At 45.7% G+C, this 22,500-nt stretch overlaps 2 protein-coding genes across 2 annotated transcripts in view; both read right to left on the bottom strand.

Moving 5' to 3' along the window:
* Positions 1-12,093, bottom strand: part of whrnb (whirlin b) — a gene marked incomplete at both ends in the record, with an annotated part of 72,030 nt that extends 59,937 nt beyond the window's left edge. Inside the window, 1 exon segment of the mRNA XM_080852518.1 lies at positions 11,344-12,093. Within this exon segment, the coding sequence (XP_080708644.1) occupies positions 11,344-12,093 (750 nt within the window).
* A 4,303-nt stretch (positions 12,094-16,396) lies between these two features.
* The window catches only part of noxa1 (NADPH oxidase activator 1), a gene marked incomplete at both ends in the record, with an annotated part of 13,098 nt that continues 6,994 nt past the window's right edge, over positions 16,397-22,500 (bottom strand). Inside the window, 7 exons of the mRNA XM_080852741.1 lie at positions 16,397-16,512; positions 17,083-17,206; positions 17,606-17,711; positions 18,085-18,245; positions 19,786-19,868; positions 20,288-20,363; positions 20,813-20,884. Of these exons, the coding sequence (XP_080708867.1) occupies positions 16,397-16,512; positions 17,083-17,206; positions 17,606-17,711; positions 18,085-18,245; positions 19,786-19,868; positions 20,288-20,363; positions 20,813-20,884 (738 nt within the window). The remainder of the gene's footprint in view (positions 16,513-17,082; positions 17,207-17,605; positions 17,712-18,084; positions 18,246-19,785; positions 19,869-20,287; positions 20,364-20,812; positions 20,885-22,500) is intronic.

Raw genomic sequence — 22,500 nt, 5'->3', positions numbered from 1 at the left:
TTATGTATGTGTGTGTGTGTGTGAGTGTGTGTGTGTGTGTGTGTGTGTGTGAATGCCTTTTTTATTTTTTTTTAATATGCCCGTTGTGTGCCCCTGGATGTGGGCATCTGCATGTGTGCCCTTTTGCATGTGTGTCACAGAGTGCCACTGGAGGCATGCTGGCATGCTGGGGGGGGGGGGGGGGGGGGGGGGGGGGGGAGACAGACGGACCAATGAATGGCTGGGAGGGCGCTGAATGCCCGTCCCTCATCCCCACTGGCAGCTGACACATGGATGACCACGGGTCCGGGCCGGAGCCGGGCCAAACCCAGGCCAAACCAGGGCCAGACGAGGGCCAGATGTCCTCCCTTCCCCGCCGCTGCAGGGCCTCACTGTGTACAACAGCATTACATTTACATGTAGTCATTTAGCAGATGCTTTTGTCCAAAGCGACATACAAGGGAGACAGTCAGGCTACGAGCGATAGAAACCTGGCGTATCAATAAATACTAGCATTACAGATCCTGTGGGTCCAGTCAGGCTACGAGCGATAGAAACCTGGCATATCAATAAATACTAGCATTACAGATCCTGTGGGTCCAGTCAGGCTACGAGCGATAGAAACCTGGCGTAACAATAAATACTAGCATTACAGATCCTGTGGGTCCAGTCAAGCTACGAGCGATAGAAACCTGGCGTAACAATAAATACTAGCATTACAGATCCTGTGGGTCCAGTCAAGCTACGAGCGATAGAAACCTGGCGTAACAATAAATACTAGCATTACAGATCATGTGGGTCCAGTCAGGCTACGAGCGATAGAAACCTGGCGTAACAATAAATACTAGCATTACAGATCATGTGGGTCCAGTCAAGCTACGAGCGATAGAAACCTGGCGTTACAATAAATACTAGCATTACAGATCCTGTGGGTCCAGTCAGGCTACGAGCGATAGAAACCTGGCGTTACAATAAATACTAGCATTACAGATCATGTGGGTCCAGTCAGGCTACGAGCGATAGAAACCTGGCGTTACAATAAATACTAGCATTACAGATCCTGTGGGTCCAGTCAGGCTACAAGCGATAGAAACCTGGCGTAACAATAAATACTAGCATTACAGATCCTGTGGGTCCAGTCAGGCTACGAGCGATAGAAACCTGGTGTTACAATAAATACTAGCATTACAGATCCTGTGGGTCCAGCGGGAAACCAGAACACCACATGCAGGGAGAAAAACAGGACCAGCTGACAGGTTGCTTAGAGAAACCCACTGATCCCACTCCTCGTCTCCAGAACAGCTGATCCCACTCCTCATCTCCAGAACAGCCAATCCCACTCCTCGTCTCCAGAACAGCCGATCCCACTCCTCGTCTCCAGAACAGCCGATCCCACTCCTCCTCTCCAGAACAGGTGATCCCACTCCTCATCTCCAGAACAGCCGATCCCACTCCTCATCTCCAGAACAGCTGATCCCACTCCTCATCTCCAGAACAGCCGATCCCACTCCTCGTCTCCAGAACAGCTGATCCCACTCCTCGTCTCCAGAACAGCTGATCCCACTCCTCGTCTCCAGAACAGCTGATCCCACTCCTCGTCTCCAGAACAGCCGATCCCACTCCTCATCTCCAGAACAGCTGATCCCACTCCTCATCTCCAGAACAGCCGATCCCACTCCTCGTCTCCAGAACAGCTGATCCCACTCCTCGTCTCCAGAACAGCCGATCCCACTCCTCGTCTCCAGAACAGCCGATCCCACTCCTCCTGAGTGCCAGAGGGAGAAGACTAGCCCCTGCAGCAGCCCTGCAGCGTGTGGCATTTCAAGTAGCAGGACTTACAGCGTTATGGAGTTTATGGGTTTCAGTGGGTTTGCACCCGCAGCACAATAGAGGCCCAGAGCGGGCATCATCAAACCGACCGGGGTCATCAGCCTGGGTGACGCTCAAGAGCGGGCATCATCAAACCCACGGGGTCACCAGTCTGGGTAACGTTCAAGAGCGGGCTTCATAAAACCCACGGGGTCACCAGTCTGGGTGACCTTCAAGAGCGGGCATCATTAAACCCACTGGGGTCACCAGCCTGGGTTCAAGAGCGGGCATCATCAAACCCACGGGGGTCACCAGCCTGGATAATGTTCAATAGAAACGGTTCATGAAGAAAAGATGAACAACACTGTTCAGTACCCAAACGTTTTTTTTTTTTTAACTTAAGGATGTAATGAGCACTGAATAGATATTTGTTAATGTTTGGGTGGGATTTAGCTAATTAAAGGAACAGTCTGCAATTCTGGCAAAAGGTTGTTGATATGTGAGCTCTGATTGGCTGGACTAGTGTATGGCTCTGATTGGCTGGACTAGTGTATGGCTCTGATTGGCTGGACTAGTGTATGGCTCTGATTGGCTGGACTAGTGTATGGCTCTGATTGGCTAGAATAGTGTATGACTCTGGCCGAGTCACCTTCCCTTTTACACAGCCAGAACGGACAGCTAGAACACCACGAAAAGCAATTTGCTGAAAAAATGTACTAAATGTAATCGAGGGCTATACCTTTAACATAGGGTGTGTTATTCTCTCTTTGAGGTCATTCTATATAAAGGCTTAGAACTGCATAACTGCATACTATCTGCAATGACTCATCTTAACTGGAAAACAGAATTGACAAAAGAAGAGAGGCTTTAAATATCCGTGAAGAGGCCTGTTGACGCAAGATGTGTCTCAGGGGACCAGGGTCCGTAACCCAGTTTCTTCTCTTACCCTAATCCGTGTTCGTGATCACGGGTTGGGGAGGTCTCACACCCCCAATCCCTTCCCTGACCCTAACCCTGGGTTCATATCCAGTTCCTATCCTGACCCTAACCCTGGGTTCATATCCAGTTCCTATCCTGACCCTAACCCTGGGTTCATATCCAGTTCCTATCCTGACCCTAACCTGGGTTCATATCCAGTTCCTATCCTGACCCGAAGCTGGGTTCATACCCAATTCCTATCCTGACCCGAAGCTGGGTTCATACCCAATTCCTATCCTTACCCGAAGCTGGGTTCATACCCAATTCCTATCCTGACCCGAAGCTGGGTTCATACCCAATTCCTATCCTGACCCGAAGCTGGGTTCATACCCAATTCCTATCCTTACCCGAAGCTGGGTTTTTACTCAGAGAGGGTTACCCCACCTCCCCAGACCCTCCCACCCCTTACCCTGGACAGCCATGCCACAGTATACCAAGATTGATGTTTAGAATTAGGCACTGCATCATTCAGACACTGAGATATGAATGTGAAATCTTTTCGAGGTGTATCTTGTGGTTTATCTTTGGTTGTCTCTGGGATTGACATGTCCTAACCCATCATAAGTATGGAAGCAGGTGCATCTGGGAGGCCAGACGACCCTGTTGAGCCCTCTGGAGGTGTCATGGGCCTAATATGGTTGAGCCTTTTGGAGGTTTAATGAGCCGTCTGGATGTGTCATGGACCTAAAACTGTTGAGCCTTTTGGAGGTTTGATGAGCCTTCTGGAGGTGTCATGGGCCTAATTCAACACAACAATGAAGAAGGAAGGTTCCGGCTTGACAACCCCAGTGAAAAGCTCATGAAGGCATCTTTGTTGTTGTTGTTGTTGTTGTTGTTGTTGTTGTTGTTGTTGTTAAGTCCTAACCCATCATGAGTATGGAAGCAGAAGAAGACACCCCTGTTGAGCCTTCTGGAGGTGTAATGAGCCTTATTCAACACAACACTGAAGAAGGAAGGTGCCTGCTTGACAACCCCAGTGAAAAGCTCATGAAGGCATCTTTGCTGTTATTGTTGTTGTTGTTGTTAAGTATCATTAAGTGTCAGTGTATGCACCCTGTTGTGTTATCATACTTAGGCTAGGCTGTTGGGTATGAGTACTTGCAGGTGACAGTGAGAGGTTTGGCTGTTGTGGGAAGTCCCCAACCAATAGCACACGGAATTTAATATCTTTTTCTGTGTATAACTAAAACACAATTAGAATGTCTTGATGTCCCCAACCAATACCACACGGATTTTAATATATTTTACTGTGTATAAATTAAAACACAATTAGAATGTGGTGATGTCCCCAACCAATAGCACACAGAATTTAATATATATTACTGTGTATAAATAAAACACAATTAGAATGTGGTGAGGTCCCCAACCAATAGCACACAGAATTTAATATATATTACTGTGTATAAATAAAACACAATTAGAATGTGGTGAGGTCCCCACAGAGGAGAACACAGACAGCTTTTCACTGCTGATTATTTGTCAGTGATCAGCAAGGCATTGAAAAAAGTGACAAATCCCTGTTCCCCCCCAGGTGCCTCATGGGTAGTGTAGTACACATGGGGAGAAGGCCATTAGCATGCAGAGGGCGACGCTAATGAAGAAGGGAACACAGAAATATGGCACAATAACATCAAAACAGTCCGGTAGAAATTGGGGCTGTGGAGAAAGTGAACACCACAAACAGATGGAGGAGCACCGAGGGGATTACTAGGAGCCATGGGATACGTCTCCCTGTTTAGCCAATGGGAGCGAAGATGACCAAAAAAAAGGCAAAGATGGCGATGATGATTAAGGATTCCTGGGCATTCAATGGTGTTTCTGAATATATTTAATAACTATATCCAAAGATCCCATGGAAATGACATGACTGGAACAGATCCATAGGCTCCCTCCTATATATCGCACATGACTAGAACAGATCCATAGGCTCCCTCCTATATATCGCACATGACTAGAACAGATCCATAGGCTCCCTCCTATATATCGCACATGACTGGAACAGATCCATAGGCTCCCTCCTATATATCGCACATGACTAGAACAGATCCATAGGCTCCCTCCTATATATCGCACATGACTAGAACAGATCCATAGGCTCCCTCCTATATATCGCACATGACTAGAACAGATCCATAGGCTCCCTCCTATAGCACAAACAGGGCCGGCCCTAGCACATTTGGGCCCTAGGCAAGTTTCACTTCATGTTCTGACAACACCAAGGAGGTACGTACCCCTCCCTCTTTAGATTTTTGGCTCATCTCTCTGAGGGGTGCCCTAGGCAACCGCCTATGTCTCCTGTAGGAAAGACCGGCCCTGAGCTCAGTGCCCTGGAAAGGTGGCTGCACTTTCCAATCAGCATGACATCCCCCACCCTGCATCTAACCCACTCATGCAACCCACAGACTCCAGCCGATCATGTCGCCATCAGAGAGGGTTAGTGCCGGTGGTTACAAACAAGGCTTCCACGGAGCGCGGAACAAATCAGGAGTCCTGGGATCAGCAGGTGCCTCCCACCCCCCATCAGGCGACTCCTACCCCCCATCCATCTCTGTCTGTGTCTCTGCCTGTGTCTGGGCTGCCTGCGTCTCGGCCGCCACGCTTGGCATTTACCCTGGCCCAGCACGAGAGCACACTGTGGAATGACAGATAGGGTTCGGCTGGCGTGGCAGAGGACACCAAGGTTGGTATGCTGAAGGAGTGTGAGCTAAGATGCACAGAGGTCTCCAGAGGATGCCTTGAGGAGAGATGGACAGAACGAGAGAGATGGAGGGAGGGAAGGAGAGAGAGAGACAGAGAGGGAAAGTGAGAGGTGGGGAGATGGAAGGAGAGAGAGACAGAGAGGGAAAGGGAGAGATGGAGGGCGGGAAGGAGAGAGATAGACAGAGAGGGAAAGGGAGAGATGGAGGGCGGGAAGGAGAGAGATAGACAGAGAGGGAAAGTGAGATATGGGGGAGGGAAGGAGAGAGAGACAGAGAGGGAAAGTGAGGGAAAGTGAGAGATGGGGGGAGGGAAGGAGAGAGAGACAGAGAGGGAAAGTGGGAGGTGGGGAGATGGAAGGAGAGAGAGACAGAGAGGGAAAGGGAGAGATGGGGGGAGGGAAGGAGAGAGAGACAGAGAGGGAAAGTGAGAGATGGAGGGCGGGAAGGAGAGAGATAGACAGAGAGGGAAAGTGAGGGAAAGTGAGAGATGGGGGGAGGGAAGGAGAGAGAGACAGAGAGGGAAAGTGAGGGAAAGTGAGAGATGGGGGGAGGGAAGGAGAGAGAGACAGAGAGGGAAAGTGAGGGAAAGTGAGAGATGGGGGGAGGGAAGGAGAGAGAGACAGAGAGGGAAAGTGAGAGATGGGGGGAGGGAAGGAGAGAGAGACAGAGAGGGAAAGTGAGAGATGGGGGGAGGGAGGAGAGAGATAGACAGTGAGGGAAAGTGAGAGATGGGGGGAGGGAAGGAGAGAGAGACAGAGAGGGAAAGTGAGGGAAAGTGAGAGATGGGGGGAGGGAAGGAGAGAGAGACAGAGAGGGAAAGTGAGGGAAAGTGAGAGATGGGGGGAGGGAAGGAGAGAGAGACAGTGAGGGAAAGTGAGAGATGGGGGGAGGGAAGGAGAGAGAGACAGAGAGGGAAAGTGAGGGAAAGTGAGAGATGGGGGGAGGGAAGGAGAGAGAGACAGAGAGGGAAAGTGAGAGATGGGGGGAGGGAAGGAGAGAGATAGACAGTGAGGGAAAGTGAGAGATGGGGGGAGGGAAGGAGAGAGAGACAGAGAGGGAAAGTGAGGGAAAGTGAGAGATGGGGGGAGGGAAGGAGAGAGAGACTGAGAGGGAAAGTGAGAGACGGGGAAGGGAGAGAGAGTAACAGTGGCCGGGAGGACTGCTGTAGAGGGAGGGACAGAAATGAACAGATGTGCAGCCATTTCATAATGGCCGGCCCATATAGTATATGTAAATTATGAAAATGTATTTTGACCACTGAGCGCAGGGGACCAAAACAGCCAGTTTAGTAGATATTTTATATTTTCTGTACTTGTTTTGGTTTCCCAAAAGACCCCCTTCAGTGAAAATCAAATCAACCTTGTCAATATGGTGTTTTTTATAAGATTCACCACATGGCGTGAGCGACCTACTGGTAATCCACCTTGGACCTGCAGTGTACCAATGACGGCCTCAAAAACAAGCAATCAGACAGCCTGGGTTTCATACGTTACATACCTAAGGAACAAGTCCCGTCAACGCACGAGGCGACGATTTACATAGCATTAGCATAATGCTAAATCAAAATGAGACCTATCAGAGGGGAAGCCAGGGGTAGCTCGTTTGCACATTCAGAGCTCTGCGAATACTAAACGGAGCCAAAAGTGTCGACTTCCTTCCAAATCGTTTTAATGCCATGAGTTTGAAAGTATTGAGCATGAAAACAAACTTCTAAATATGAAAGTTCGAGGAACCGAGATGAGTTTTCAGGGGTTGAATTAATACCAGGAGAGCAGGAGAGAGTCCATAAAATGACTGAATTGGGCATAGAATCAACTGGTTGCCTGGGGGAGGTTGTTAAGGCCTCTGGAATGACAAACAGGTGACTGTGTAGCCTGGTGTGTTACTCTGCAAAAGCAGTGCCGACTGCTAACTCTCTCCTAAGACCGATACCTCATTTAGGATTAGCAATGAATTCAAGATGTCGAGGGAAATAAAAATGCTGATATATCCTTGATGGGAACACCAGAGATTTTTTCAATCTTCTCAGATTTGACCATGTGTTGATGGAGTTAATCAAGTATTTAAAGTGAGGGGTTTTTCCACTTTCCTAAAGCTTGACTCAAGTCACTACCTTTCTGGTCAAACTAGACACCTATATGATACAAAGAGTATACATGATCAGAGTGGATATGTGTGTGTGTGTGTGTGTCTATTTGTGCGTGTCAATTTGTGTGTGCGTGTCTATGTGTGTGTGTGCGAGTGTGTGTGTGTGTGTGTGTGTGTGTGTGTGTGTGTGTGTGTGTGTGTGTGTGTGTGTGTGTCTATTTGTGTGTGTCTATTTGTGTGTGTGTGTGTCTATTTGTGTGTGTGCGAGTGGTTTGAGAGTGTCATGGTTAAAGAGGCTGAAATACCAATCTGCCTGGGGTAAGCCCTTTCCCCATATTCTTCAGCAGACTCTAAGCTGAGTTTGCAAATGTGTGGAATTGCATATGTTGGGGCGTGAAAATGAAATGCAATTGATTACTGCATGTCCTCCTCTCCCCCCCCACCAAGCCTCCTGAGAGTGAGCTACCTGCCCCCCCCCCCCCCCAACAGGCCTCCTGAGAGAGGACTACCTGCACCCCCCCCCCCCCCCCCCCAGGCGTGATGCCTCCTGAGAGGGAGCGACTGGCGGCTACCCAACCAGCGAGCGACTCTCTCCTCCTCCACAAACTCCCACACCAAGCGGTAAAAACAACAATGAATGAACTAAAAAATAAACAGTTAAGGGGAGAGAAAAAAAACACATCAGTGCAATTTTGACAAACAACAGAGTAACCTCGACCTCGGAGTAACCACAAGTTCGCTCAACCCTCCGGCGTCGTCGTCTCTGAGAATAAACACAGCTCGCCATCACTGACACTCACCTCATTATTCAAACTCCTGCTTATATAACACAACTCTTTATCAGAGGAGCTTTTGTCATGACACACACTCTATCTCTCCCTCTTTCACTCTCCTGCTCTCTTGTGCTGTTGAGTAACAAAATAGCCATCAGAGTAAAAATAGCATCGTGCGTTTGAGGTCTGTTTGTTAGAGAGCTGTGGGATTTCACAGAGCAGGATAATATGCCGTTTCAATGGATGAGAGAAGGAGTATAAACTACTGACGAGAGAAAGAGAGAGGGAAAGAGAAAGAAAGAGTAAGACGACGGAAAAAAGTCACTTTAAAGAGTATCAGCCTTGCTACAGGGTAAGAGAACTATGGGGTCTTGGTGCTTTAGACCTCTGTGGTATACAATAGGATTAAACTGACTTATTTTTCTTTGCTCTTTTGCCTCTTCGACTGTTCTGCCTTGAGTCTATGATAAGGCGCTAGCTAAATCGCTAGTTCACTAGGCACTTTAGCACACACTGAATAGCACCATTTAAATTGTCTAAATACTTCACTGTGCTGGTAAATAGAGGATGTTCCGGAAGTTTTTGCCATAGGAAGAATCTGGGCCAGGGAGAGAGTGCCTCTTTGCAATGCACCTTAAATGCTCTCTGCTCTGATTAAAAGCTTTTATGAATAATGTGTAGGCCTTGATGAGAAACGAAGTAGAGCCAATAAATGAATGAGACCCTTGGTCCCGGCGGGAGTGCTGACAGGACACATAGTTTTACTCACTCTCTGACAGGAACTAACACATAGTCACGCAAAGCCAAAGAGACCCCCGACGCCTTCTCTGTCATTTTCTATGTGTGAGAGTTTACTCGTGCATGCCATTGCTCATTTAGCCCCCACTGGCTGACCCCTTCTAATGATAGGTACGTAGGTACACGTACGCAATCATAACTCTTTTTGTACTTTCAGCGGGCAACCTGATGGCTACAATAAATAGCTCTGTGCTAGTGCACCCAAAAGAGCTCCGACAAGACCTGATACAATATTGCCCCTGTCAAAGACTTGTGAAGTGGGATAAAGATTGATCTTCTCAGCCGCTACCCTGGCAGGGAAATCTGGGGCATGGAAACCAGAAGACAAACTGCTGCGGGACAAATCACAAAAGTCTCCATTTTTTGTGTGAGCAGGGGGGGACGGGGACCTCAACAGACACCTAAACAGGATCCAACTGAGCATCGCAACAGCAGATGTTACCTCTATTTGATAGTGTGTGCTGGATGGGGGGGGGTGTTTACAGAATCATAACATGGAGAGGGGAAGCAAGCTGCTTACAGTGTGGACACGTTCCAGATCCGCATTGCTGGAGAGGAGCATGCTTGGCCAGACTTGGAATTGAGTGAGTGGTGTGTGTATGTGTGTGTGTGTATGTGTATGTGTGTGTGTGTGTGTGTGTGTGTGTGTGTGTGTGTGTATGTGTGTGTGTGTGTGTGTGTGTGTGTGTGTGTGTGTGTGTGTGTGTATATCAAAGAGAGAGCAAGTCAGAGAAGGAGTGTGAAAAATAATGCATGTGTGCACCTGTCTCTCTCTGTGTGTGTGTGTGTGTGTGTGTGTATTCCCATGTCAGCTCTAGCAAGCTTCTGTCATAAAAGCCCTTCACCTTCACACACACATGCTGTTAACAACAACACCTGACATTAGTTTAGACGAGCTCAGTCCCTCTGTCACCAGCCCTCAGCACCTCACTGATTGAGTCGCCCTCTCCTTTGAGAGGACAGAAAGGGGGGAGTCTCTGGTAGTACGTGGCCATGATAGTTCTAGAAGGTGACTGATTGATCGACATAATTTAAGGGAATATGGTGCCTTGGGTGAGCGACAAGCCACTTTAATCTCGCTCGCAACTCGTATCGGAAAACCATCCATCTCCACCAGGCTTCTGACCTCGTAAAAAGTTTTACCGCATTCTCTCTGAGCCGTACCACAGAGCCACGGGGCACCACTCTCTCTCTCTCTCTCTCTCTCTCTCTCTCACTGAACAGGGTGAGACGCGCTACCCACGTCCCTCTCCTGGAGGGCTCGGCATCAAAAAACGAGGCCGCTAAAACACACACAAAACACTCGTCCGTATTCCACATTCACTCGAGCTTACGTAACGGCACAGGGTGCATTAGGACATGAATGACAGGGTGGAGAAGAAGACAAGCAAATGCATCACCTCGGGGCCGGATTGAAATAACATCCTATACTGCAAAAATGCTTTTCTAACCTAGTGTTATTACTCTTATATTGAGATGAAAAAATCTAGTTGGTCTTGTTTCTAGCTAAATTGAACTTACCTAGTGCTCTTTGGTAAGGTTATTTTTGCCTATTTCAAGCAAATATTACTTATTTTAAGAAACCTTAACAAGCCAAATTTGCTTAACGCACTGGCAGCCAAATTTGCTTGTTTTAAGAAAAGCATTTTTGCAGTGTATAGACCTGAAACACAATAAGACAAAGCACATGCCTCCATGACATTAAACTGCGTCTTCCGCCCTGCTCCTGCACTGAATTTCCTGGCCCCTAAACACGAGACCTCTCACTGGGCTCGCAAAAACCCCATTCCCCTTTCAGCCCAGCAGGACATTCTCCCCCCCCCCCCACATCAATGCAGCGCCAGACTGAGCCCGAGCCCGAGGAGCGATAGAGGAGGGGGGTGGGGGGGGTTACAGAGGGGCACGTGTTAAATTGAAGGAGAGCCAATCAGGTCACACGCTCCCAGATACTGGGCTTGGTTCAGCTGAGGTTGTATGGCCAGCGGCCCCTGTTCTAACTATATACACTGAGGCTGGCTATGCATTGCACTACCACAATAAGGTGAAGTGGGGTCACAATCTCATCTTTTATGTGGATGTGATCCTGCAAAGTAAAAGAGTGACATAAAGCCTCTAAACTCTCTATGTTTTATTTAAACAAATTAGGCTAGTTTGAGTTTTGTCTGCTTGAAACAATATAATGCAATTCATTAAAAGAGATATTTATAACATTGGCGCACCTTGACAGCATCTCCATGCGTAACCCTGTCGAATACCATGTCATTGACTGTCAGTATCTGGTCGCCAATCCTCAGTCCCTCCTGTTCGGCAAAGGATCCAGGTTCCACCAAGGAAACATAGATTCCGACACCGTGTTCTGACCCTCCGCGGATGCTGAACCCCAAACCCTCGTTACTCATGCTGCGTTTCAGGGTAACTTGGCGAATCTCGGAGGCCAGTTCGGGCAGGTACAGTCTCCCCATATTGGAGACGTTGGGAGCTGTCCCGTCCGCGGTGGTGCTGAAATTAGCCGGGGACGATCCCAGAGCCGCGTGGCTGGGAATCGGCTGCTCAGGCGGATATGGACAGTGCGCAGAAGGCACTCGGACGTGGGTTGTATTGCTTATTTCTTCCGAGTTTTCAGGATTGCTGGTGGCAGAAAGCAAATCCGATTTTAAGTACAGACCTTCGGACGTGTACTGGTCAAACAACAGTTGGTCAGAACGCGGAATAACCATACGTAACATTGGTAGCAATTGCCGTTTGTGAGGTGTGTTTAGGATGACTTTGAGTGTCTGAACCAAGTCGAAAACATTGCGTTTAGCGTGGTACACGTTCAAACAGTGGATAAACTGTTCCCGTTCGTAGTCGTTAAGAAGAATATTGAGAGCGTTGTGAAGCTTTCTCACGTTTACCGACAGTGCGCGGCCACCCGAGCCCACCGAGTTCCCGGTAGACTTGAGAGACATGTGCTCCAGATCCGAGCTCATTGTAAAGCTCAATCAGAAATCCATAGACGGTAAGTTAGCTTTTGGAAGTCATTTTGAGAATGTTCCTTTCTGATTGCCAACAAAACGGCCAAAAGACTGTCTTGTGATTTCACAATGCCATCAGTCTTTGGAAAATATGACAGCCTATATCATAAACCTCAATTAATTTAAAATCCCATCGCAAAGTAAGTAAAATCACCATACGCACAAAGACGGAAAAAGAGAAAATAATAGATCAACGTAAGACCAGCTCTTGATAGAATTTCAGCAAGCCTAAAACACACGCAGTCCAGTTAGTTGAATAAAAATGCATCATTTTTGTGTCCTCCATGTCATGCCAAGCCTTGAGCCTCCAATTACCCTACTTCGGTAACTCGCGTCGGTTAACTTTACAAGTGTGGTGGGAACAGCTTGGAGTAATCGGGATGCTTAACGGCAAGTCAAGCAGTGATTTCAAAGAGTGCAGAACGAAGAGAAAAGCTTCATGAGCATAAAAAAACATTACATAGTTATTCTGAAGAAATATACATCCAACATTTGACCAATTTGTAACTTTTCGCCGTTGCTCAGGTCGACAGCATTGCTTGCTGCTTATCTCCGCAAGTCTCTTGCCGCTTGCAGTTCGAGCTGTAGTGAGACGGCTGCCGAGACCTTCGCCGAATAGGAAATGACGCAGGTGTAGGCGACCGCGTTGCTTAGAAACTAACAACACTTAGCGGAGTACCACCTTGCGTTTGTTTGTTGGCCCCCATTAAGGAATAGCATGCACTTCAGATTGCTGTGTGACAATGCGCTAAAGAGAGTCTTCACATATGGATTGTATAGGGACTTTATAACTTAGATAAAGTGTTTGAGAGCCGAGATGGCTGGACTGCACATGTTATTTAGACTGTAACTAGGCCATTACATCTTAACTGTATTATTAACAGTGGCACAATGAAAGTGGCTTTGGAAAAAAAGACACCAATTTCCATAGAGACCTTCTATGGGCAAATGTATGTCAGCCATACAAAGTGTGACATCTGTATAGCCTACTAGTTAACCAGCTCAGCCTTATACCAGACTCTCTCTCTCTCTCTCTCTCTGAAACTGCATGGTGTGTCGACAACTACTGTCACACATTGCGACATAAACCTCTCAGGTGGTATTAACTGCTTGTCAGAGGACGTCTCTGCAGCCTGCCAGCCATGACCTACCTTGTCCTATTTATAAACACGTATTTATAGTGTTCACTTCATTCTATGGCAGCAATAAACGTACTCCCATAAACATGCCCATGTGAAGACAGTGCCTTCATTGCACCCCTGTGCCATGATTTACATCCCTCTTTGATAATGCCATTAAAAACAAATGAGGTTAATTTCATTGCTAAATTATGTTTACGGGCCCTGGAAATTGGCCATATAGCCTACTGTCTTGTGGTGTCAGTGCGGCTCATTGCTGCTCATTAACGTCATTTTAACACGCTGAAGATTTAAAGTCACCTTAGACTGGGATTAAATATGATGTCAGGCAAAACATCGCAATGCAGACCTCATTCAACCCAGTACACCTATTTGTGTTGGATTGGAATACGCTGCATGGTCTGAAGTGGAATTTCGATGAGCATTTTGTCCGTTTCTACATTAGCAGAGAATCAAACTTAGATGAAGGGCAGACATATTAGCACAAGTGCCCGTCAGCCTATATTTAGGCAGAGTGGCTGAAGTAAGCCTTATCTGTTATGACAAGATTAAATCCCCTCCATACTCTCATCCTCACCACAGGGTAAAGTACAATAACTGGGCAGCCTCTTCCAGCCAGTGCCATCACAGATGAACCGAGGGAGCACAGGGGTGGGTGGTGGCTGTAAGAGCAATTTACAGTGGGAGTAAGTGTACCAGACAGCATGGGTGTACACACAATGGGTAGACAATAGGCAATGTGTGAGTTAGTGAGGAAGTAGAGTAAGTCTGAGAAGCAGAAGCAAGTGCATGAACCAGCGAGTGAATGAATGAGAGGAGTGGATGAGAAGAATAGGGTTGGGGCTTGGAGTGAAAGGATGAATGGGCCAGGTGATCTGGTGAGGGTGTAGCCTTAATGACTCAGCATGATTCAGGCTGCTCAGCTATGGAGCTCGTTAGGCAATATGCAAGGAAAGGATGCCATCACGGGTCCATTGGCAGCGGCATGCACATGGCAAGAGTACTGACCAGATGGACCTTTAGAAAATAAAATCGCGCCCACATAAAGGTCCATTTTATGAGGGAAAACATGCTCAGATGGTAAATTAGGATACTTCATCACTCTCTTTAAAACAACATACATTTTTGATTTCATGCAATTACCCAGGCCCTCCACTGAGCCCAAGGGGGGTGGGCATACAAAGGTCTATGATTAAATAGTGTGTTAGCGGGTGTGTTTGTGTGTTGTGTGTTGTGTGTGTTGGGGGGAGACACACAGACCTCCTCCCGCTCCCACGGGTAATGCAACCTTATCAAACAAGGAAAGAAGCCAAGGTGAATATTTATTAATGCTGCAGAGAGAAATGGAGAGAGAGAGGGAGAGAGAGAGGGAGAGAGAGAAGGAGAGAGAGAGAAGGAGAAAGAGGGAGAGAGAGTGGTGACAGATTTCTGATTAATGACGGTGCAAGCAGGTTAAGTGACTCACAGTAGATTGCACCAATTAGAAATGAACAGCAATTCAACCAAATACGAGACAGAGGGTAGAATAGAGCCCGAGAAAGGATGAACGTCAGAATAGTGAAGTGAGTATGCTGTCGATCAGAAGAGGCCCAGAGAGACATTTGAACACTTAACGACTGTAATGACCCACATTTCTGGACCGATACCATCTTAGTGCAGTTCACTCTGAAGCTGTCAAAGGGATGAACAGACGGGCGTGGACAACAGGTGATAAATGCTTTTAATGACAGTAGCTGGTAAAAGAGTGCTGGGGAAGACATGACAAGTCATTTGTGCAAAGAATATGACCAATATGTGATGAATCAATTTAATAAATGAATAAATAAATCAACAGAAGAATATATTCCAACAGCCACGAATGCAATGATGGTATCTGAACTAAACTGAACTAAATCCAGAGGGAAGGCGTCAGTAGGCATCAGAAGGAAAGCGCGGAGTACGGAGGGGGACGCATTTAGAAGCTGCCGGAATGACGCAGTAACTGACTGGGGGCGACACAGTGCCATACTCTCTCCCACCATTTGTGCCGTCGAAAAAGTCCCTGACGGTCGTCTGCCTATTAATTACCGCTGAGGCAGGAAAGAAAAAAGGGAAATCTTAGGCCTTGACACGGCAGCGGTTGAATCACAACCGCTATTTTTAAATTCGCTCAATGCAGCCGCTTGCGAATAATTGCATTCTCTGGTCTAGCACTTCCTAGTACTCGGTCTGTGGGGTATGAAGCAAGCTCTTTAGAGAAGATGGCGTTTTTTTTTTAATTGGGGAATAAAAAGACTACGAGGCATCTCGTATTACACCCTGTGACCAATTACGATGGCTTAAATATGTGACCTCTGCTTTCTTTTGAGCAAAACTCATTTTACCAGAACTTTCTGTTGGGAGTACACATTTGGTTCATGATACGTGGATTTGCTTGGTTAATTTTAGTTTACTTAAAGCGATGCTCCCAGACAAGATGGGCCAGGCACTGAAAAGACTAAAAATAAAAACACTAAACCTTTGTAAACATATGGGGATTTGGAATCAACTGCCAAAACCAATATTTCAAACATTCCCAAGGCATCAGTAACACATTTCTGTTGACTTCAGTGAGTGACTGTGACAAGTTGACAGTACACATGACCATCAGGGTGGCCCCAGGTTTATGATACACAACTTGTTTTGACAGGAAAAATAGTATCCATATATGTAACTGTCAAAAGCCTAAAAATCTAAAATGTATCTATGTGAATTAACTGTAAGTTCATACACTTAATAACTTTTTACCAAAAGCGCAAACAAATAATGCATTTCAGAAGTAAAAAAAAAAAAGAAACATTTAAAAGAATGAGAAGATCATGAAATACTAAGATATGAAAATTGAAGATGTTTTTGCTTGGATATTATTTTGCAGATTATTCAAACCTTTCACAGTTGTTGGTTACTTTACTATCTCATTTGGTAATTGTAGGCAGATTTAGACACACTACAGGTAACTGATGTGGAATTCTCCGTCAGGTGAAGTTCTGGGTAATTCGTGGGCTTTTTTTAATGCAAAAAAATAAAGAAAAAACGCTTATCCCTAGTGTGTGTGTTTCTGTTTGTGCCTACACTCCCACATACTCTCATGGACTCAGGTGTCACAGAATGGTGGCTTGATGGGCTTCTTGAGCCTCCCCTGTGTCCTGGTAGGCGAAGCACCGGGGGAAGATGCCGATGTTTCCGGCTGTGTGACCCTCCAGCCACTCTTCATTGACTGGTGGAATGCAAACACAACAATGGCAGTCAGTGGCACAGAGACTAACCCACAGCCCTCAGGTAATGTCACTGCAGTGGAGCTCAAGACATCTTCTTGGGTCTCCTCTCACAAATGTTAATGTTATATGTTTTATTGTTATAGTGTAACAGTGTTACAGAGTTATATGTTGTTCTTTAAATTGTTGTATGTTAATGTTATATGTTTTATTGTTATAGAGTTATATGTTATTTTTTGGTAAATGTTACTTGTTATCTGTATGACGTCTACTGCGTAGATGATGATGCTGGCCAAATCTTAAAAATTTTGCTGTGCTGTTTGCAATTTGGTGCATTCAACAATAAACACTTTGACTCTGACTTTGACTTGACTTTGACTCTCAACAAGCTAGCTCAGTAGTAGCCAAACCATGACAAAATGGTTGACAGAAAATACAGGATAGGGGTTCCTGTCTAGAATTCCTATCCTACTAGAAGATAAGTGTTAATGACACGGGACCTGAGGCATCCTAACTCAGCTAATATCAATATCAAAGAGTAGACACAAATTAGTATGCACTGTAATTGGTACCTTCACTGAGGATGTCTATTGTGTCTCCCTCACTGAACTCCAGATCCTCTGGACCCTGAGCAGTGTAGTCATACAGTGCCACCATCTGGTAGAGAATGGTCCTGTTGGCTAGGGGATCCTCAATCTAAGGAATGGAACAGGATATCTGCATTAGCTTTGAGCGACGAGGTGCATCATGGGAAAATGCCATCGGTGCTCCACACCTTAAATCTCAGTTCTTCAAATCATGAGGGAGAACTACGCCAGATGTACAATTAAAAAAATACTAATTTGAGAATCAGAATCGTGTTAATTGGCCAAGTACATTTTCACATACAAGGATTTTTTTCTGGGTTTAGTGGCTCTCAATGTACTTACACTGAAAATATACCGTATAACACAACAGTTTAGGATAAAATAAATAAATATAATATATAATATAACAATAAAATATAATAATTCAAGGAACGAAATACAGTGAAGAATCTTAATGAAAAGAGAAGGCGTGGGAAGGAAAGCGAACGAAACAACAGGTGTGTACTACCTGGCACCACAGTGTGGCTCTCCCTGCCTCCGCCACCTCAGTCAAGCTCTGGAGGCCTTCTGTGGTATCCAGCGGTGTGAGAACTTGCGACCCATGATGCTTAAATCTGGACAAGAGTGAAGGAAAACCAGAGAATAGAAAACCTTTTTTTAATTTCTAATACTTGAAAGACATTTCAATTAAATAAAATTGTATTTGTATAGCGCCATAACAATAGAATTGCCTCTAGGCGCTTAACAGAGCCCAGAGCCTAAACCCCCTTAGTGCATGCACAATGGCAACAGGGGCAAGGAAAAACTCTTAAGTAGTTTTGTACTGTTCGAAGAAGTGACCAGTGTCTGGTCTGCCTTAAGGCTCCAAACCAAGACCAAGGTTTTACAGCTTTACTACCAGTGTAGTGGGAGAATGTTCAGAACAGGCTCAAAGACACAGGAACGAAAATGGGTCGACCAACTGGGCTCAAGTGGGAAGTCTGGTACCTCAGGCGCAACTGAGAGGACGGCTGGCCCAGTTTGCGACCGATCTTCTGCTGTAGCTCGCTGTACGGTGTGCCAGATGGGACACGCAGTGCCACCGTGTATCTGTAGTGCACCTTCACTACCACAGAGCCGGGGTCATCTAGGGAGGGAGAGGTCGGGTCCTGTGAGGTGGGAGAGTATAGGGAGAAGGCATTCAAACAGGTGGGAATGTATGTGTGTGTGTGTGTGTGTGTGTGTGTGTGTGTGTGTGTGTGTGTGTGCGTGCGTGCGTGCGTGCGTACATTCTTTGGGATACATTCTCTGAGCCTCTAAATAGGTCAGTTCAAAATAAAGTACCTTCCCTGCTAGCCTCAGATAGGACAGTTTATATTTGTGTCTGCCTCTCCCTCTCCCCCTCCTCTTCCTCCTCCTCCTCCTCCTCCTCCTCCTCCCCTGAGGTTTGTGCTGACTTAATCAGGCCATAATCACTATTCTATTCAAATGGGACAAATGCTGATAGTCTTCCAGCGTACAACACACACACCTGCCAAATGCTGATAGTCTTCCAGAGTATAACACACACACCTGCCCAAATGCTGATAGTCTTCCATAGTATAACACACACACCTGCCCAAATGCTGATATCTTTTAGCATATAACACACCTGACCCAAACTTCTCAAATCCGCCGAGGGATGTGAAGCTGACTGTAGTAAAAATGTATCACAGCAGTTTGTTTCTATATTTAGGCTTATAGCTGGTAACAGTTCTAAACTTCTTTTGGTTACCATTGTTCTACAGTAAAACTGTTCATAAGACCCGTTTAGACTAGGAGCCAAACCTAGCGCTTGTAGCCCAGGACAAAGTTCCTGGTCTTAAGTTCTCATGGCTGAAGGCCCACACTGTAAGTGGGGATTTAACTACTGTCTGTATTCGTTCAAGGTTTAAGGTTGACGATACACAATAAAGTGACCAATAATGTCATAATATCCAGTGCAATGTTTCACAGAAGATAGATGGTTCCAGACCGTGGGGACAACCAGGGTGCGATTTGTCCAAAAACCAGAGGGGGGGATGTTTTTTTTTTTGCTATTTATCTAAAAAAAAAAAAAGCAATAGGCTACATAGGCCTAATTCTCTTCAAATTAACAATAGAAACTATTAGGTTACATTTTGAACAGTATATAAAATCACCGGACTTCTCCTGGGGTAGGTCATTCCCTTCAACTTCTTCCACTGACTGCCTTAAGTTGTGTAGAGGTTAGAGATTTTGTTTTGCGCGGGTCCTGTTAAAAAGGACGATATGCTGCTCTAAACTCGTTTCATTGTACAGTAGCCTAATTAGCTGGCTTTGCTAAATTCCGTGTATGTAATGTTATTGTTACAATGTAGGCTATTCAATGTGTTTATGTGCATGGGGACGTTCACGAATTCTGAGAATGCCGACAGTTCGGGTAAGGTGAACGTTAGTGCCAGCGATGTATGAGCAAGTAAGACGCTGTCACAACCTGTCTGTTTTTTCATAGTTTTTTTAATAATTGAGGGTTATCCCCCCCATGTATGAAATTCATCCAGCTGAGGTGGGGATGTAAAAACCAGAGGGGGGGTAAATCCCCACCATCCCCCCCGGCAAATCGCACCCTGGGGACAACAGTAAAGACAATCAGAAAACAGGACACTGTGACAGGTCCTGTGGTGAACATGTTCCCCTGTAATGACTCACCAGGTCAGTAGGGCTGCTGGTCGGGGTCACGTACTGAGGAGGCGGAGACAGGCGGGTGGAGCTCACATAAGAGGGAGGAGCCTCTGGACAGTGACAGAAGGATCAAAATATGTCAAAGGAGAAATCAAAGTGGTCAAAGATGACTGATTCACCGCACAGGAACAACTTTTACCAGCACCTGGACTGTGCTGTGGTACTGACTTTTGCGTGATACGTTCTAAACCCACATGTGTAGATTAATGTGCTATTCTCATATATGTTTATTTTTGAGAATTAAGAGCCCCTAGGGAACTATAGTAAGATATCTTGGTATCATTTCAATGTTACAAACACTTGTGAAGAGACACAGCTTTTCCAGAGATAAAAAAAACAGGAAATTACGTTTTAACCACACTGGCCCTGTAAAGACTTGCTCAGTACTGTCATCGTCAAACGATAGCATGCAGTTCTGTACCTGTAGGGTTGGAGGGTGTCCGTGGACGAGAAGGGGGTTGTTCTGTACCTGTAGGGTTGGAGGGGGTCCGTGGACGAGTGGGGGGCTTCAGTGAGGGTGGGAGGGGGATGCCACTGGGCACGCTCTGTGGAGAACAGACAAGCACCCGCTTTAGGACCCTTCTGTACCTTACGTACAGGATTACAGTCATTTGCCACTCTATGTCTCCCCTTGAAACTCACAAACACACACTCACACACACACACACACACACACACACACACACACAGAACGTTCACTATTTAAGCACTTAGAGCAGCATCGTTTTGTATGAAATGTGCTAAATAAAGTTTATTCTTATTATCTGAGCACTTCTAGGAATACTACAGTGAGCTGGAAAGGTCACAAAGGAAAGGTAAAGAACAGCATTGATGGGTGAAAAACATTGGAGAATGCACAGTGAAACAGCTATACATGTCATTTTTGATAAGTAAATCAACATTTGTGTGTCTGAGCACACCAAGATATCGAATCTAAATCATCAGAAATAAAGACAGATTGAGACAGATTGAAGAAAAACACACAAGGACTTACATTCTTCTTCTTTTTCTTTTTAGCCTTGTTTGGATCCACAGGATCGAGCATTGTGATGGGCAGCAGACCTTTCTAAGAGAGATAATAATAATATTAGTGAGATATAATGAATAAATAATAAATGATAAATAAAGATTATAAAGAAATGATAAATAAAGACAAAATAAATAGTGTGCATGAAAGGGGGAGGGACAAAGAGAGAAATGGTTTTTTCACCAGCTACAACAACGCTGCAAATGGCTCAGGGCTCGCCACATTTCTAAATCCGGGGTAGAATGACAATGGTAAAAAATACCATTTTGTATGAACTAAGGTAGATATATTCCAGAATCATCACATTTAGAATCATCATAAATATCCTTAGGCATCTCACTAAAGTTAGCTCTTCTTCCTCTGTTCTGTTCGGCGCCCATTGATGTGACGTGACGTAGGCTATGCCAGGACTGATATCCAGCCGTGCCTTTCTACAGGTCGCAACGAGACCTAGGCTGTGGTCTAATTGTCTATTTTGCTTAGAAAGTTTCCTAACTGAGAGAAACGACCTTGAAGTATCTAAGTGGCAGGTAAGCCATGGTAAGAGCTGGTCCAATTTTCTAAATGCAGAAGGAAAGGAGCTTAAATGTGTCCTTTCTTGTCTCCTTTAGCAAAGGGTACACTCAACAATCAACATGACTCACATCAATAACATCCGCCGTGGTATAATTACGTAGCATAGTGTAAGTGCAGTCGGTTTCTGTTAGCACCTCCGTTGTCCTTTCTGAAGTGCTTTTGAAATTATCCTTCACATCTTCCCCTGGACCTCATGACCTTTTCCATTGTAGTTTACCCATCAAAGGAAACCACTTGTTTCAGCCACTGACAGGCTCATCTGCCAGGCAGTGCCCCTACCAATGCTGAGACCAAACCTACGCCCTTGGATCCTTTCCATGTTGAACGTGTAAGAATTCATACGTTCAAATTTACAAATGTAAATGTAAATGCCGCTGGTTGCCTCTTCACCAAGTCTTTCGTAAACTTTATCCAATAGGCATCATATTGAGGTGTAAATGCTATGTTATGATGTATACATGTTTGATCTAAATGCTATGTTATGAGATTTGTCCATTATGTGTACAAAAAAAGTATTGATCTCAACTTTTCTTGTGCATTATTCTCCATGGAATGCTGGTGTGGCAAAGGACTCTGGCATCAAACAACCCGACTAGTCCTGCCCTGTCCATCAACCACCCGACTATTTATCTAACTACTCGTGCCCTGTCCATCAAACAACCCGAGTAATCATTTAACTAGCCCTGCCCTGTCCATCAAACAACCTGAGAAATCATTTAACTAGCCCTGCCCTGTCCATCAAACAACCTGAGAAATCATTTAACTAGCCCTGCCCTGTCCATCAAACAACCCGACAAATCATTTAACTAACCCTGCCCTGTCCATCAAACAACCCGACTAATCAAACAATCCGACTAGCCCTTTCCTGTCCTGATAAGCCCTAAGGCCTACACTTCCTACTAACAACATCATCAACAATTTGTTCATTCATTGGTCTACATTTTTCCTCCTAATTGCAAGTCAAAAGAGCAGAGACGGGGGGACTTTTATCTCACCTGGGGATAGTTTCTGATAGCACGTCTGGGCAGGGTGTTATTACATTTTGGTAAGCAGACGGGGAAACCTTTTGTTCCGTGACG

The sequence above is a fragment of the Sprattus sprattus genome, assembly GCF_963457725.1.
Source record: "Sprattus sprattus genome assembly, chromosome: 15".
Classification (NCBI taxonomy): domain Eukaryota; kingdom Metazoa; phylum Chordata; class Actinopteri; order Clupeiformes; family Clupeidae; genus Sprattus; species Sprattus sprattus.
The sequence above is the reverse complement of the archived record's forward strand: the minus strand, read 5'-3'. Positions and strand labels throughout refer to the sequence as shown.